The following is a 16,714-nucleotide window of genomic DNA, read 5'->3' on the forward strand; positions in this document are numbered from 1 at the left end:
GTCAGTCTATTTGGTACCAGGGAGTAGAACGCAGAATCGTATTAGTGTTAGCAGGTTCAAGGTTTAAATATAACCCACTTTTCTTTCATGTTTCTGCACGGCTGCAAGAGAGGCCCCATTATTATTAACAATTCACAGTGAGGACGTCCCAGAGCTCACATCCTGGGCGGAAGAGCGCTGAGAACCCTGTAAAACAGCACGGTCATACTGTGAAGAAGATGCCGCAAACGTGTCAAAACTGTAAAAATTTGTAAAAGTATGCCGGCCCAACCAAGTGGCCGCCCGACAAAGCTGGGTCAGGGAAACCCCTCGGGCAGCCACCCACGATGGACCCACCGAGCGCGTACAGTGCGCTGTGATTGAAGTAGGTGGGTGCTCTGATGCAGCCAGATAGGCTTGTCTGATTGTCAGACGAATCCATCTCGAAATAGTAGCCTTAAAAGCCGGCCAGCCCGGCCGCGCCATATCATATTGAACAAACAGCGTATCAGACTTCCGGAGGGATGCCGTCCTATCAACATAAATCCGAAGAGCCCGGACAACATCTAGGGATCTGGAAGCCGAATAATCCTCTTTAAACACCAGAACCATGATCGGTTGGTTGATGTGAAACGCAGAAACTACCTTAGGCAAAAAGGATAACTGCGTGCGTAGCTCAGCCCAATCTTCATGAAAAATGCGGTAAGGCGGACGACAAGAAAGCACCCCTAGCTCAGACACATGCCTAGCAGAGGCGAGCGCCAACAGGAGAACCACTTTCCATTATAAAAATTTTAATTCCACGGTCTGTAAAGGTTCAAATAGGGAAGACTGGAGAAAAGAGAGGACCAAATCCAAATCCCTTGGGGCCGTAGGAGGTACAAATGGAGGTTGTAATCTGACAACCCCCTGTAGAAAAGTCTGGACATCCGGTAATAATGCTAGTCGCTTTTGAAAGAAAATCGACAAAGCCGATACTTTAACTTTTAAAGACCCCAGACGAAGACCTGCTGATAAACCAGCCTGTAGAAAAATAGGCAGACTGGCTAAGTTGAATTCTGATGGTGGCGCACCCTTGTGTTCACACAAAGCGACATATGACTTTCATATATACGATGATAGTGCTTAGAGGTAACTTCCTTTCTAGCCCTTAACATAGTAGGAATCACCCTGGAAGGGATACCCTTCTTTCTTAAGATAGCCCTTTCAACAGCCACGCCGTCAAATGAAGCCGCTTTAAGTCCTGATAAAAAAAAACGGACCCTGTTGCAGTAGATCTTGCAGAGGAAGAGGCCACGGGTTGTCTATCAGTAGACGACGGAGGTTGGAATACCACGTCCGTCTGTGTCAGTCTGGAGCCACCAACAGAACCTTTACCCTTTCTCATTTGATTCTTTGCAGCAGACGAGGAAGGAGTGGGAGTGGTGGAAACAGGTAGACAAACTGAAACCGCCAAGGAGCTGTTAGAGCATCCACCGCCACTGCCTGTGGATCTCTTGTCCTTGAGCAGTAATGTGGCAGTTGATGGTTCAGTGTTGACGCCATAAGATCTACCTGAGAGAGACCCCAATGCTGAATCAGTTGTTGGAAGACCTGTGGATTGAGCATCCACTCTCCTGGATGGATGTCTTGTCGACTGAGGTAATCGGCCTCCCAATTTTCTACCCCTGGTATGAAAATTACTGATATCGCTACTGCATATTCCTCTGCCCAGAGAAGAATGCTGGCTGACCTCCCTCATGGTGGACCGACTCTTGGTACCGGCCTGTTCGTTGATGTATGTCACAGTCATGGCGTTGTCGGATTGCACTCTGATGGCCTGGCCCTTCAACAGATGTTATGCCACCTGAAGAGCATAGAACACAGCCCTTAGCTCCAGAATGTTTATTGGCAGTACTGCCTTCAGCCAAGTCCAGCGGCCCTGAAAGTGGCTTTCCTGAGTCACTGCCCCCCATCCTCTGAGACTGGCGTCTGTGGTGAGGAGAATCCATTCCCACAATGCAAACCTCTTGCCTGCCAATAGGTGAGAGGAATTCAAAGGAGAGATGTCCGAGTCCTAGGTGACAGTTGAACTCGCTGGTGAAGGAAGAGGTGGGACCCTGACCACAGAGAGGTCCAGTTGGAATGGACGGGCATGGAACCTCCTGTATTGGATGGACTCGAAGGACGCAACCATCTTTCCCAGAAGGCAAATACATAGGTGCACTGACACCCTGTCATGACGAAGTATCAATCGCACCAAGTGTTGGATGGAGGTGACTTTTTTCTGCGGAAGAAATACCTTCTGCTCTACTGTGTCCAAAATCATCCCTAGGAAAGGCAGACGCTGTGTAGGCTGCAGATGAGATTTTTGGTAATTCAGGATCCATCCGTGTTGCAACAGCAGACTCTGTGTTACCCGGATGCCCTGCAGTAATTAAGAGACTGACTGACGGAGCCTTGAGGAGTAGGTCGTCAAAGTAAAGGACGATAGTAACCCCTTGTATTCGAAGAAGGGCCATCATTACTGCCATGACCTTCGTGAACACTCTTGGTGCTGATGAAAGACCGAAAGGTAAGGCCTGGAATTGAAAATGAGAGGCCCGCACTGTGAACCGAAGGAATGTCTGATGAGGAGGCCAAATGGGTATGTGGAGATCAGCATACTTTATGTCTAAGGATACGAGAAACTCGCCCCTCTCCAGCCCTGCAATGACGGATTGCAGGGACTCCATCTTGAACTTGAAAGTCCGCAAATAAGGATTGAGATGTTTCAAGTTCAGAATGGGTCTCACCGAGCCATCCGGCTTGGGAACCACAAACAAGCTGGAATAAAAGCCTTGACCCTGCTGGTGGATATGGAAATGCACTATTACTCGACAAGACAGTAGCTTTTTTATTGCCTCCTGTATAACAACCCGTTTGTCCGCAGATGCCGGCAAACCGGTTGTGAAAAAACGAGGAGGTTGGATCTGAAAATCCAGCTTCAAACCCTGAATAATGATGTCCCGGACCCTCGCGTCCTGGCAAGACTTGATCCAAACTTCTTTGAAATTGCAAAGGCGAGCTCCCACCATGGGGTCCCCCAGGAGAGAAGGGAGCGCTTTATATTGGAGGCTTAACTGAAGCCTTATCCTGCTGGGAGGAGGATGCAGTGGCTCTACCCCTGCCTCTGGAACCACGGGAGATAGCAGGAGGGCCTCTGTCAGGGCCCCTGAATCTCCCTGGAATACGAAAGGATGGTATGGCAAAGGGATTCCTGGGGGAGGAGCAGCAGATGGGAGATAAGTGGACTTACCTGTGGCTTCAGATATCCACTTATCCAGTTCCGTTCCAAACAAAGCTTTTCCTGTGAATGGAAGCGCTTCCACGGCACTCTTGGATTCCGCATGCGCCTGCCATTGTAGCAGCCACAAGGCTCTGCGGGCTGAGACAGCCAAGGACGAGGATCTAGAGGAAAGACTACAAATATTCTTAGAAGCCTCTCCAAAAAATGCAGCAGACTCTGCAATTTGTTCTGCTAGAGGAACCAGATCCTCCGCCAGAGCCCCAGTCTTAAGGCCCTCAGCGAGCTGCGTAGCCCATGCTTCCACCGCCTTGTTGACCCAACAGCTGACTAATGCGGGTCGAAGAGACCTCTGCTACAGTGTACACTGACTTCCAGGCAGTTTCTAACCTCCTGTAAGAAGGCTCCTTTAAACACACTGCCCCTGGAACAGGGAGCACTGTCTTTTTTGACAGACGTGACAATGAAGTGTCCACTGAAGGAGGTGTTTAACATAAATGCCTGCTTTCTGCAGGAAAGGGATAGGATGATAAAAGCTTTCTTGAAATCTGAAATTTTTCCACACTGAGGTAAGGATCTCGTCCAATTCCTCAGACACTGGAAAGGAGGCTGCCAGTCTTTGCTTTTTATTAAAGATAGACGGCCTAACCTCTACAGCAGTGGTTCTCAAACTCGGTCCTCAGGACCTCACACAGTTCACTTTTTGCAGCTCACCCAGCAGGTGCACAGGTGTATTCATTACTCACTGACACATTTTAAAAGATCTACAGGTGCAGCTAACTATTTCACTAGTAATTATGTGAGGAGACCTGCAAAACATGCACTGTTTGGGGTCCTGAGGACAGAGTTTGAGAACCTGTGCTCTACAGGATCCCTGTCTCTATAGGGTCCTGTAGCTCCCCTCCCTCCGAATCAGGCATGTCGTCCTCTTCCGGATCATCCCACATAAAAGGATTCGGTATTAGTCTCCTGGCAGGGACACTAGAGGACGATGCTACGGGAGGAACATGGGCTGACATAACCCTTGTGAGCCTTTCCACAGACCTGGCTAAAGACCGCGCCCAGTCTGGTTCAGAGAAGGCAGACCTTTTAGATCTTTCAACCTCTCTCTCTCTCTCTGCGAGAAGCTTCTAGCTCTGCAGACATTTGAGACATGACTGATGTAATTTGATCAGTCCATGAATTTTGAGGGGATGCTGCAGTCTGTATCTCTGAAACACACTTCTCACATAACAGGGAACTGGATGATCGTCCCTGTGTAAACGTCTCTGCACAATTCTTAAAGGAGAAAGTTTTTTGTGCAGCCTTAGATCCCTTAGATGTTATTCACTGTACACAGACACACAGAGAAAAGTAGTGATACAGACAAACACACACAGAGAGACTGTTTGAAGAAGAGATAAGGGCATATCAACCCTGCCCAACCAGTGCTACGTCAGAGACCAGCGCTATTAACACAATATAATGCTGTAATCACTGTGTAAACAGTCCAACCTGGTCTTCACAAGTCTATCCCCACTGTGCAGGCACAATCTGGGCAGACAGGTCTCTTTCTCTGCATGTGTCAGCAGCCTTGTGTTTGTAAAATGGCCACCAGCCTCCTTCTGGATGCGCTGGGGCTGCTAGGAGGCAGGAGCATAACTGCGTGTTAAGCTCCACCCCCTCCATTCTGGCGCCTTTCAGCGCTGCTGCTTAGTGCTTTTAATGCCCGCCTGTCATTTCCTCCTGGTCACCCTGCTACTCAGAGTGCCAGGAGTCACTAACCTTCTGCTGCCAAACGCTGCTGGCGGCGGGGTTGCTAATGGGGGAGCGCGACGAATGCCGCACGCAGCGCGTCTGGCTACCCCCCAGAAACAGTGCCCTCTGTAGCTGAAGACCTAAGCGCGCACTGCAAGCAGCGGAGGTGAGGTCTCTCGGCAGCTCCAACGAAGCAGACAGGCAGGGGCAGTGAGCTGCCTGTCTGATCCTCATGCTGATCGAGGATCCATTGATTTTTTTTTTTTTTTAGCAGAGAGCTCTTGTATGTGAACAAGCAACTCAAAACAGACCTATATGTATACTGGCTTGAAAATGTTGAGAATACTTTAAAAAAAAAAAAAAAAAAACAGTTACATAACCATTGGTCAGACATGAGCAAGCAAGGCAAGTCTTTTGGGTTGACTCTCAATAATGATGATGTGTAGTAAGAGACAGCCCACGGTCTCTCAAAGAGACTGTATCAGCAAATCTTTTTAAGTGTAATACTTAAAGCAGGGATGGGGAACCTCCTGCCTGGGGGCCTTATAAGGTCCTCGGTATCATTTGGTCTGGCCCTCAGAGCTTTTTTCTGCTAGCCTTATTTGGCTAGCAGGGTGCTTAGAATCGCACACTGCAGCAAGAATCTATGCAGCAGTGCTACCTGGAGCATCCTTAGGATGCTTCAGACTGTCACACTGCTGCCCTTACAGCTCCCCGAAGGATCCTCGGGATGCTCCGGGCATTGCTGTAATCATCGGCGATTGTGGCCCCACCCCCCGTGTGACATCACACGGAGCGAGCGTGGCTTATACTGGCCCCACAAATAATGTTATATATATCAAAATGGCCCTCGGCAGAAAAAAAGGTTCCCCACCCCTGACTAAAAGGTTAATATTTTCATTAAATGCACTTAAGTGTATTTTGAGTATCTATTACATTCTGCACAAATTGTTTTTTAGATTCCTTATGTATTCGTTTGTGTTTTAATCATGTCTTGCTCAGTTTAAAGCATGGGTGGGGAACCTCCAGCCCGCGGGCCGTATACGGCCCGCAAGGTGAAATCATCCGGCCCGGCCGGCTGTCAGCGGCAGAATCAGCGTAGTGTAGCAGCTGTCAGCGGCGGCAGGCAGCGGGGGAGAGGGGATGTCAGGATTGTCATTGGCGGCTGGTAGCGAATGACAGCCCTGACACAACCCTTCCCCCCGCTGCGCTATCAGTGTCGGCAGGTAGCACTGCGGGGAAAGGGTGTGTGTGTCAGGGCTGTCATCGGCTATCAGCGGCAGGAGGTAGCACAGCGGTGGAGGGTGTCAGGCCTGTCATCGGGCGGATTACTACAGGGGCTCTCTCTCTATCTCTCTATCAGCGGCGGCAGGTAGCACAAGGGGGGGGATCAAGGTGTCAGGGCTGTCATTGAGTGGCATGCAGGGCTCTCTACCTATCAGCGGCGACAGGCAGGCTGCGCACAAGGGGAGAAGGGAGGGGGGAGAATCAGGGTTATCATATGGCTGCCATTGAGCTGGTTAGTGCAGGGGCGTGCAGGGTCTCACCCTAACAGCGCGGGCAAGCAGGCAGTGGTGGCACAGCAGGGGGTGTGTACAGTCAGTGCTATCAACAGGCTGGTTAGGACTGAGAGGACCCCAGGGCAGCCTTATCAATCTGCCTGTCACACATCCATAGGGACTGCCCCCTCCAGATTCTGCCTGGCAACATACCAAAGAGAAGCAGTTACTTACAGCCATCGCATTAAGGGTGAGTTAACGTTTTTAACCAAATATAGGAGGCAAATTTTAAGTTAATAATTTTGTATGGCCCCCGAATGATTTTCTAAAAATCAAAATGGCCCTTGGCAGAAAAAAAGGTTCCCCACCCCTGGATGGAATGTCCTTAACTTGATCAGTATATAACAGCAAATTGGTGCAAAAATGCTTTAACCACTTCGTTTTGAGCTGGTTACATTCCAACATCAAAATCTGCAATCATGTATCCAGTAGTCACACAAATTGTATCCTGCCTGTCCATAGGATACAATAACTCTACAGGTTAGTGACATATTAAAGATCGCGGGGGGGGGGGGGTTATCTTTCCCCTCGGTGTCACGTGATCGCATGTGCGTTCCAAACACCGAAAATGCCTTTCTGGTATGAGAGTGAGAACGAAATCTACTCACTTATGAAAATTTGTAGAAAAGTTGAGGAAGATTGGTATAAAAAGTAAATATGCCTCTTCTACATATTTATGTATATTGCTGATAAACTGTTTATATATGTGTTTTTCTATGTACGAAGTCCATTTTATTGAATAATTGTGAACATCAGGTGTAATCAATTGCCCATTTAGAAGGGTGTATAACTCCAAACAGGGGAGATGAACAGTTACCTTTGATAAAGCTGCGTATAGCAGCGAAACGCGTAAGGACTCACCCCTATTCACTCCAAAGAACCCCTTTTTTATAAATTGGATTGCTTGAACCAGCACTGGACCCCCTTACAGCACAACTTGAACAGAACTATCCCTATACATTGGAACTGATCTCCGGAACAAGTGGAGGAGGCTCTACCACAGGCACACCGTAACACTGGTGAGGACTTATTTTTACTTGAAGTACAGTATCTCCAGTCTTCATTTATCTATGGTACAATTTCCTCTAGTGGTGCCTCAGCTTTATTGGATTATTTCCCCACGATAAAAGGAGTCATAGACACTAAAACATCTTGCTGTATCAAGTCCAGTGTCACAATTTGGAACAAGCTTCTGCAACTTTTTAATCTATTTCACAACTGCTCTTCCGTTTTAGGGTTCTGGAAGCTTTTTAATGGATACCTTTTTTATTGCCAACAGTCTAGACTGTATGTATATTATTATATGTTATTGTCAATTTATTATTTCTTTATATTAAATTTCGGTTTGAATCAATTTATATATGTTTGCAATTAGATTGATGTACTATCAATTGTTACCTAGCGCTGCTATTTTGTGGTTATTCTTTTTAGAAGAACCAATTTCACCTAACGAATAGAGGAGCTACAACAAGTAAAACTACAGGTAAAGATCTAATGCACACAGACATGATTTCTAATTGATTCATTAATTTACAAACCAAAGGGTGTGAGTCACATATAATTTAAACTTTCAATAAAATCAAAACCAAAAAAATTTGTGATCTGGCAAAACCAGCCCAAAAGCCACCAAAGATTACGGTTCACTGCAATTCAAGTAGGTTAAAGCCTACTTGAATACAAGGTTTGAGGATTAGAACCAAAAGGGTGGTAAAATGTTGCTAGACGCACATGGATTATAGGAGATTTAAAAAAAATTAAAGGCTACTATTCTCTTAAGTACTCTCACTAATGATGGACCAGCTGTAAAAAGCAAAGGTGGAAGAGATTATAATTTATGACAGCAGGAGAGAAGAAAAGGATTTGTGTTTTAGCTGTCTGAAAAATGTTTTTGGAGATGAAAACCTCCCATTTCCCAAATTGGACTAACACACAATTTTGAAAACTGGAGATAATCCTAAAAGCAAAATTTTTTGTAGAACTTTTCTTTCCATGGAAATACCAGTATTTACATACTATAATTACATCCTGTTCTACTATAACTTCCCTTTAGCCCAACCCTCTGTAAAATACTCTGCATGCTAGGACCCCTTTAAATTTGTCCACTGAATGGCAGTTCTCTATTTCACATAGGTAAGTCGATGAACTTTCAATAATAAAAAGATAAATCTCTAGTCCACAAAACCCTGTGTAAATAAAAAAAAATCATACCAATTCATTTATGTAGCATGTTGGATATTTTTCCCAATAAAGAAAGACAATTTATATAATGTAAAATAAAAATTTGGTGACTACAGAGAATAATGTGTAGTCAAAAGGCATGTGTCACAAAAATATAACTTCCAGACTCAAAAGGTAAATTAAAAAAAAAACCCTACCTGATCGCCATTTGTTCCAAACATGCTTACCCATTTAGTTATCTGCCATACGCTTTATGTAAATATTTCGTACAGGTATTCGTAATAAAAAGATCAGGAGTATGATATTGTAAATATTTCACCTGTCCGCCACTCTGGAAAACGCAGAGTATTGTTACCTTCTGATTTGGTTACTGTGGAGAGCTTAACAGCCGGACAGTTTTCCAGACACAATAACTCTCAAAATTGGAGTAATGCTGAGTAATGCCCTCTTCCATGACGCTTCCTAAGCACGTGTTGTCTTAATAAACAATATACTATACAGGGTGTTACTGAGCATGCTGCTGGCCACTTAGACTTGGGTAAAAAAAATAAAAAAATAGAAGCATTTGGAGAATGTAGAAGAGACCTGCTTGAAGGGGTCTGAAGCATGGGACAATGCTAGTGAGAAGCACTATTGAAAATGCTCTCATACACACTGTATTTTCCACTAGTGCTACTCATACATTAAAATATAGTAATACTATTCCTGTTCTTATGCATTATGGCTTGTAAAGCACTATTGAATCATTAATTTCCTCACTCATTAACTTAGAGATTCCGCGTTAAGTGCTGGGATCAATGGGTTTCCCCATGCTTTAAATCCCAGAGGCTGCACTTAACGTAGATTTTTCCTCGCAGCCTCAGGAGCTGAAAGTAAAATCTGCATTAACTACACCCTCTGGAAATGAACGCACAGGGATGCAGAAGTCAATTGAATTGCACAGGGCTGGCAATTAGCCGAGGGGGAAACCCTGCGACTAATATTGAATCTGCCCCAAAATGAAGGTGGACACGTTCACAAAATGATTGTTGCCAGAACTTACTGATATCATCCTCATGATACATGACGGAATGAAACGGAACAGCTCTACCCTTAAAATATCTTTCCGCTGGTTCCACGTAAAATGTGCCTTGAGGAGTTTTTATAAATCCTTCAAACCTTCCGTTCAGTACAGATCCATGACTCATGGTCCCTTGTTCCCCTATTAAGACAAAACAGTGTAAATGAAGGTACATAGAACAACATCATGAGGGGTGGAGGTGGGGGTCAAGTGACTGATATAGACTTGTATCATTCTGACATGATACAAGTTAAAACAACATTACCTGGACTTAAAATGGAGCCAGAAGACCATCAATTAAGACTGTTTAATTTTGTGTTTTGCACAACAGTGTTATGACGAGTTTACATTAGTTGCAGAAGAGTTTTAGTAAGTAATGAGGCTTGGCAATATAGCAAAACTTTTTTTTTTTTTTTACAAAAAACTTATTTCAGAAGATTAATATATTTTTATATTTAAACATTACCTAAGGCAAGTTTTGCAAAGGTGCTTTGTGCACCTGTAAGGTTTAATCATAGAAATATTGATTCAAATCACTAAAAATTACCTACACAAAAAGAAGTTGCATTAAAAGTCACATCCATATGTATTAAATCTAAAAAGGATCTGTATATAATCCCTATCCTATTTTAAACGGTTCTACACAGACTTTTGTATAGTGCCTCTCACGCTTACAGTTACAATAAAATTAACGCCAATATCCTAATCCAAATGATTAAGTATGTGTTAAATATACAGGTAAAGTGTGCAACCGCAAAAAAAACAGCAAAATTCAAATTTTTATACCAAAATAAAAGTGGAGTAAAAAGTATACATTTTAAACATTACTCACCAAAGATCTGTCCAGTGTATATGTGAGAGGTATCATAATCTACAGTTTCTCCACCCATTTCTAGCTTGAAATCAGGAGAAAACAGAGATGTATCCCTCTTCATCCGAAGGTTGAACAACCTACAAATGAAAAAATTAATAAAAGAAATAGCATGAAAGTCATCCCACAAGGAACAGTGAACATTCGTCCACACTGAACGTGTCCGTGCGTGGGATACACTTTTATTATTTTATTATAGAGTGTAGCTGTCATTTTACATCAAGTCAAAGACCAAAATGATTAAAAATTGTGTGGAACGAATTGACCAGTCAACACTGATCCTTTGCTTCCTTAGCAAAAAGCTTGACAAATAATTTAATTCTGTAATATTTCACATTTAAAAAAAAAAAAACTGTTACAGTATTTTAAAATAAAATTAATGATAAAATTGCATGACAAATTATAGGGAGACTAGACACCAAAACATGTCTATGCTGCGGAGTGTGAACACAACACGATGTCCAGAGTCAATCCCTCAGACTGTGAGATATGCCCTACCAGACAAGACAGAAGCCAATGTAACAATGTAGCACAAAACAGGGGGAGCCTTGTTACATTACATGAGCTCTGCAGAACACTTTCCCTTTAAATACAGATGTGTCCTAATACATATCTAGTCTCCTTGCGCGTTAAACAGCCCTTCTAATCGCGCCATGCCATGGCGTGCATCAATAGCATAGAGCGTCTTTTTACCTTCTAATGCCTCTTATTCACACAATAATGTGAATAGCTAGCAGAAGCAGCTTCTGCTGATTAAAATGATATGCAGCATGCCTATGTTCTCTGTGCATCTGCGCGTGTATCTACATGCGAAACGCTACGTTACAGTGTTACAGCCACTGACGCGAACGTAGCATTTCACATGCAGATACACCCGCAGATTCACACAGAACATAGGCATGCTGCATATCATTTTAATCAGCAGAAGCTGCCTGTGCTAGCTATTCGCATTACTGTGATTAAGACGTATTTGAAGGTAAACCGTAGCTTGAAAGACGCTTGGCGCTAAAAAGGCACACGGAGCTCCCCCGTTAAGTGTGGCGCAACTTGTAGCGCATGGAGGATAGATGTATGTAGACACATCTGTAGTTACATCATGGTAAGCATCACATTCTGTATTGTGCAGTGTAATTAACTGGTCACAATTTTGAAACCTTACATAACATACAGCCTATGAGGTGTCTGAAGAGGTTGGGTATGAAATCCCGGCTGCCGGGATGCCGCTGGTCAGACTACAGACAGCGGCATCCCAACAGCCAGAATCCCGACACCCATAGGAAGCAACGGTGAGTATTTTTCTAACCCCTACCCTAACTTATCCACCCCAGTGCCTAACCCTAACCTCCCCCCCAGTGCCTAAACCTAACCTCCCCACACCCTAATACTAACATTCCCAACCCGGTGCATAACCCTCTCCCTAATGCAAAACCATAACCTCCCCCTAACACCCCAATACTTACCTTCAGGATGCTGGCGGGCGGGATACTGGTGCCAGGATCCCGACATGTCGGGGACTTTGGTGCCAGTATTCAGACCATCGGCATCCCACATGCAAGGATGCCGACTACATTCCATCTGAAGATATGAATAAGAGTATAGTCAGAATCCTATGGGAGGACAATTACTATGCAGGGAGTTTGCTTATCGAACCGTTATTTGCAAGTCAGTAATGGCCACAGTACACTGGCAGCCTGCCGCTGCTTAGTAAACTGGTATGTTGAGGTATTTATCTAATGTTTATTGAAATACAGAGAAAATAACAAATGGATTGCCTGAGTCACTAAATTGCTATTTACAATGCAAATAATTTTAACCACTTAACCTACTGCAATAGACTCCTTCATAACTGAATCATTTTAGCTAGACTAGATGAACGCAACCTGTTAACATGCAGTGACTATACCTAGGCAGTCAAGAGCATATTGTAGAGTAATATTATACAGACTTCATACAAAAAAGAAAAAAGAAAAAAAAAGAAAGATAGACAGATAGGCTTGCCATATCATCTATCTATGTAATTCGGGGCACATATTACACCAATTCTGGGGCTGGCTGACTTCAAGCCTCCACGTCACCTTGTTTTACTAAGCCACAAAACCTGTGTAATTAATGTGTCCCGAATTAAAGGAATGACATGGCATAAAAAAAAAATAAAAAAAAAATAAAAAAAAAAAAATATATATATATATATATATATATATATACATATACATACATACACACACACATACACACACACACACACACACACACACACACACAGAAACACGCACATTCAAACCCGGCACTCCTAATTAACATATAATCTTCCTGCTGCGGTACCCTTCTGGAGTGAGCAAACACCCAATATATCCATGGGAAGAAGGCGGCACTCTACAGACTTGTAATAGGAATCAATAAAAGTCCTTTTATGTCAACAACGTTTCGAGGTATTGTTATCATCATTTATTTATATGGCGTCACAAGTGTTCCGCAGCACCTTACAAAATATATAAACAATTACTTGACCAAAGACTTACAGTACAATACAATAGAATTCAGGACAAGGACATGGATAATATACATTGCTACATTAGCGACCAGAACACCCATATAAGCAGCAGAGCTTAAGCAACCTAGTGTTAGGAGCCCTAGTGGGGAGTAAGAAGTAGATGAAAGTAAAGTAGGGAGAAGCACAAGAGGGTAGAGGGCCCTGCTGGTAAGAGCTTACATTCTAAAAGGGGTATGTAACCCTGCCTTCTTCCCATGGAGATATATACTGTGTAATATAAATATATATATATATATATATATACACACATATATGTATATATACACATATATGTATATATACACACACACACATATATATATATATATACACATATACATACTCACACACATACATACATTTTATATATGTATATACACACACACAGTACTATGAAAAAGGTTTAGACTGGTGTGGAAAAAATGCTGCAAAGTCTGAATGCTTTCAAAAATATAGAAGTGTTAATAGTTTATTTTTATCAATTAGCAATATGCAAAGTGGATGAACAGAAGAAAAATCTAAATTAAATCAATATTTGGAGTGACCACCCTTTGCCATCAAAACAACATCAATACTTCTAGGTACACTAGTACACAGTTTTTGAAGGAACTCGGCAGGGAGGTTGTTCCAAACATTTTGGAGAACCACAGATCTTCTGTGGATGTAGGCTTGTTCAATCCTTCTGTCTCTTCATGTAATCCCAGACAGACGATGTTGAGATCAGGACTCTGGGGGTCATATCATCACTTCCTGGACTCCTTGTTCATCTTTATACTGAAGATCATTCTTAATCATTGGCTGTATGTTTGGGGTCGTTGTCCTGCTGCAGAATAAATTTGGAGCCAATCAGATGCCTCCCTGATGGTATTGCATGATGGATAAGAACCTGCCTGTATTTCTCAGCATTGAGGACACCATTAATCCTTACCAAATACCCAAATACATTTGCTGAAATGCAGCCCCAAACTTGCAAGAAACCTCCACCATGCTCCACTGTTGCCTGCAGACACTCATTATTATACCGCTCTCCAGCCTATCTGTGAACAAACTGCCTTCTGTTACAGCCAAATATTTCAAATTATGACTCTTCAGTCCAGAGTATCTGCTGTCATTTTTGTGCACCCCAGTTCTATGTTTTCATGCATAGTTGAGTCGCTTGGCCTTGTTTCCACGTTGAAATGTATGGCTTTTTGGCTGCAATTCTTCTATGAAGACCAATTCTGGACAGACTTCTCCAAACAGTAGAGGGTCCCACTGGCTTCTGCCAGTTCTGAGCCGATAGCACTGCTGAACATTTTCAGATTTTGAAGGGAAGTAAGCATGATGTGTATCTCATCTGATGTACTAAGTTTCCTTGGCCGACGACTGCGTCTACGATCCTCAACGTTGTCCATTTCATTGTGCTTCTTCAAAAGAGCTTGAACCACACATCTTGAAACCCCAGTCTGCTTTGAAATCTTTGCTTGGGAGAGACCTTGCTAATGCAGTATAGCTACCTTGTGTCTTGATGCTGTGCTCAGTCTTGCCATGGTGAATGACCTGTGGCATGAAACGGTCTTCCACAACCTCATCTTTGTAGCAGAGTTTGGCTGTTCCTCATCCAGTTTTAAGCCTCCTACACAACTGTTTCTGTTTTAGTTAATTATCATCATTTTCATATGTAGGTTGAAACACTGTCATTATCACCTGTTTGGTATGATTGGTTAATCATACACCTGGCTATAATCCTACAAACTCCCTGACACTGTGCAAGAGTACCTAGAAGAATTTACGCTGTTTTGAAGGCAAAGGTTGGTCACACCAAATATTGATTTGATTTAGATTCACTTTGCATTTTTATAAAACTATTAACACTTCTAAAGTTTTGCACATTATTGTACATACACACCTATATGTGTGTATATATATATATATATATATATATATATATATTATATATACACACTCATATACATACACATGTATGTATGTATGTATGTATGTATGTATGTATGTATTTATGTATGTAACAGGGTTGGCTGGTTTAAACCAATTATTTTATTTTATTTATTATGCTGTGACTACAGGCACAACACAGTGACAGATAAAGTCCACAAGCAACAAGAATGTGGAATAATATCAGAGTAAGCTGAACCAATGCAGTAAATCACACACTACAAAAGAAATAGGCAGTATGAACCAGATAAGAGAGGTGCTAAATCTGCCTTGCATCAAGCTAAGACTTCTGCCCCATCAATCCCGTAGGGATGGAAAAAAAACCACAGCTAACATTCTCAATCTGAAAGAGTAAACACCATCACATAAAACAATCAATATACAAAGAAATACCTAATGGTTTAATCTTCATGTTTACCTTTGTATTTCAATTCAAAACCTTCAGTCCTATTGAGATGAGTGCTAGAAAGAAAGACTTATGGTGCAGACACCATTGTCTGATCGTCCTGCATGTGCTGGATGATCGATATCGACCATGGCCCTATAGTAACCTGGTCAATATCTACCAGGTTGGACTGCATGTACGGGCGATGGTCGTTAACGTTATCTACCATCCATGCCAGCGCATTGTCCGTGGATTGGGGGTTGAAAGGGGCCAAAAAATGGACGATATTAATGATAAACGATATCGTTAATATCGTCCTACAAAATCTGACCTTGTGTATGTACCATTAGTCTCTGTGGTGTCACAAGTATCATCCTATGAATGGTGGACGAGCAAAAAAAAAAAAAGTTAACCCCAATGTATTTCCCATTATTTAACAACTTCTGACTGCTCAAGAATCTTCAGGAAGTGTAGAAAGATTTTCTTCTTCTTTCGGTTTAGTTCATTCGAAGCTTCGAAACAGACTGGGTACTGAAAAGGCCTCTAAACTAGTGTTTTATTCAAAATGTTTAATGCCAGTGACATTTCCAGTTCTAATGCTTAACTCCTTTTATTGTGTTTGTGTGTTTCTCTGAAAAGTGCTTTTGCATGTTTAATTACGTTTAGTCTAAAATTGGTTTTATTGAAAGATGTCAAATAAATCATATGAAACCCTACTAACTTTGGTTTGTTAATGTTAGAAAGCATTAAAACGTGATTGATCAAGGTTTCTAATACACAGCAAGAATCATTTTTTTTTTTAATTTAAACATTAATGCAAAACAACTTGTTTAAACCAAAAAAAAAAAAAAAAGCCTTTTTTGTATATATGTATATGTATGTATATATATATATATATATATATATATATATATATATATATATACACATATACACACAACAAATAAACCATTAAATGATTGGTAAACATAAAAATACATGAGAATTCACTAGGAAAAATGCATACTTATATACTGAGTCAGATACACACCACCACTCAACGGAATATTCGCCAAACAGGACTACTATTACATTAACTGATCAGCCCAATTATAAGCTGCTAATTCTATTTTTGCTAAAGTAAGGGTTAAACCTTGACACTAGGCTGGTAGAACTGAAACTGATCTCTGTAATAAACAGGCATACAACATAGCAATTGTTAAACTGTCTGTAAAT

The 16,714-nt window shown here is 42.3% G+C and overlaps 1 protein-coding gene across 1 annotated transcript in view; it reads right to left on the reverse strand.

The window, feature by feature from the left end:
- Window positions 1–16,714, reverse strand: part of ADAM10 (ADAM metallopeptidase domain 10) — a 215,638-nt gene that overhangs the window by 58,639 nt on the left and 140,285 nt on the right. The window contains exons 3-4 of the mRNA XM_088445260.1: window positions 10,611–10,729; window positions 9,761–9,919 (exon numbers count right to left, since the gene is read on the reverse strand). Coding sequence (XP_088301386.1) covers window positions 9,761–9,919; window positions 10,611–10,729 — 278 coding nt within the window. The remainder of the gene's footprint in view (window positions 1–9,760; window positions 9,920–10,610; window positions 10,730–16,714) is intronic.

Source organism: Taudactylus pleione, unplaced genomic scaffold (assembly GCF_031769625.1).
Source record: "Taudactylus pleione unplaced genomic scaffold, aTauple2 ptg000019l, whole genome shotgun sequence".
Taxonomy (NCBI): domain Eukaryota; kingdom Metazoa; phylum Chordata; class Amphibia; order Anura; family Myobatrachidae; genus Taudactylus; species Taudactylus pleione.